The sequence below is a fragment of the Merops nubicus genome, unplaced genomic scaffold (genome assembly GCF_000691845.1).
Source record: "Merops nubicus isolate BGI_N331 unplaced genomic scaffold, ASM69184v1 scaffold48601, whole genome shotgun sequence".
NCBI classification, from domain to species: domain Eukaryota; kingdom Metazoa; phylum Chordata; class Aves; order Coraciiformes; family Meropidae; genus Merops; species Merops nubicus.
This window is the reverse complement of record NW_008588573.1, coordinates 1-280: the sequence shown is the minus strand read 5'-3', so window position 1 is coordinate 280 and position 280 is coordinate 1. Positions and strand designations below refer to the sequence as shown.

Below are 280 nucleotides of genomic sequence, written 5' to 3'. Positions count from 1 at the left end.
CTCACACCCAGCCAGGCCGCGGGGTCCTGGCTGGCCCCGTGCCCCCCCCTTACCTTGAAGAAGCCGATGATGCCCACGCCGTACTCCACACAGTACTTGTCCAGCAGCTCCCGGTTCCAGGCGTCCAGGTTGACGTACTTGAGGATGTTCTCGTAGATGATGAGCGCGAAGCGTCCCCGGTCCTTGTCGGTCAGCGTGGGCATGTCCCCCTTCCCCGGGGCGATCTCTGTCCTGTATTTGAAGCGGCTCGACTCCAAAATGGCCACGATCTCCTGGCCCA

General features: G+C 62.9%; 1 protein-coding gene across 1 annotated transcript in view; it reads right to left on the bottom strand.

Annotated features, from left to right (window-relative positions):
• Positions 1-275, bottom strand: part of LOC103781566 (bifunctional heparan sulfate N-deacetylase/N-sulfotransferase 1) — a gene marked incomplete at both ends in the record, with an annotated part of 3,194 nt that extends 2,919 nt beyond the window's left edge. Inside the window, one exon of the mRNA XM_008949291.1 lies at positions 54-275. Within this exon, the coding sequence (XP_008947539.1) occupies positions 54-275 (222 nt within the window). The remainder of the gene's footprint in view (positions 1-53) is intronic.
• Between the last annotated feature and the right edge of the window lie 5 nt (positions 276-280).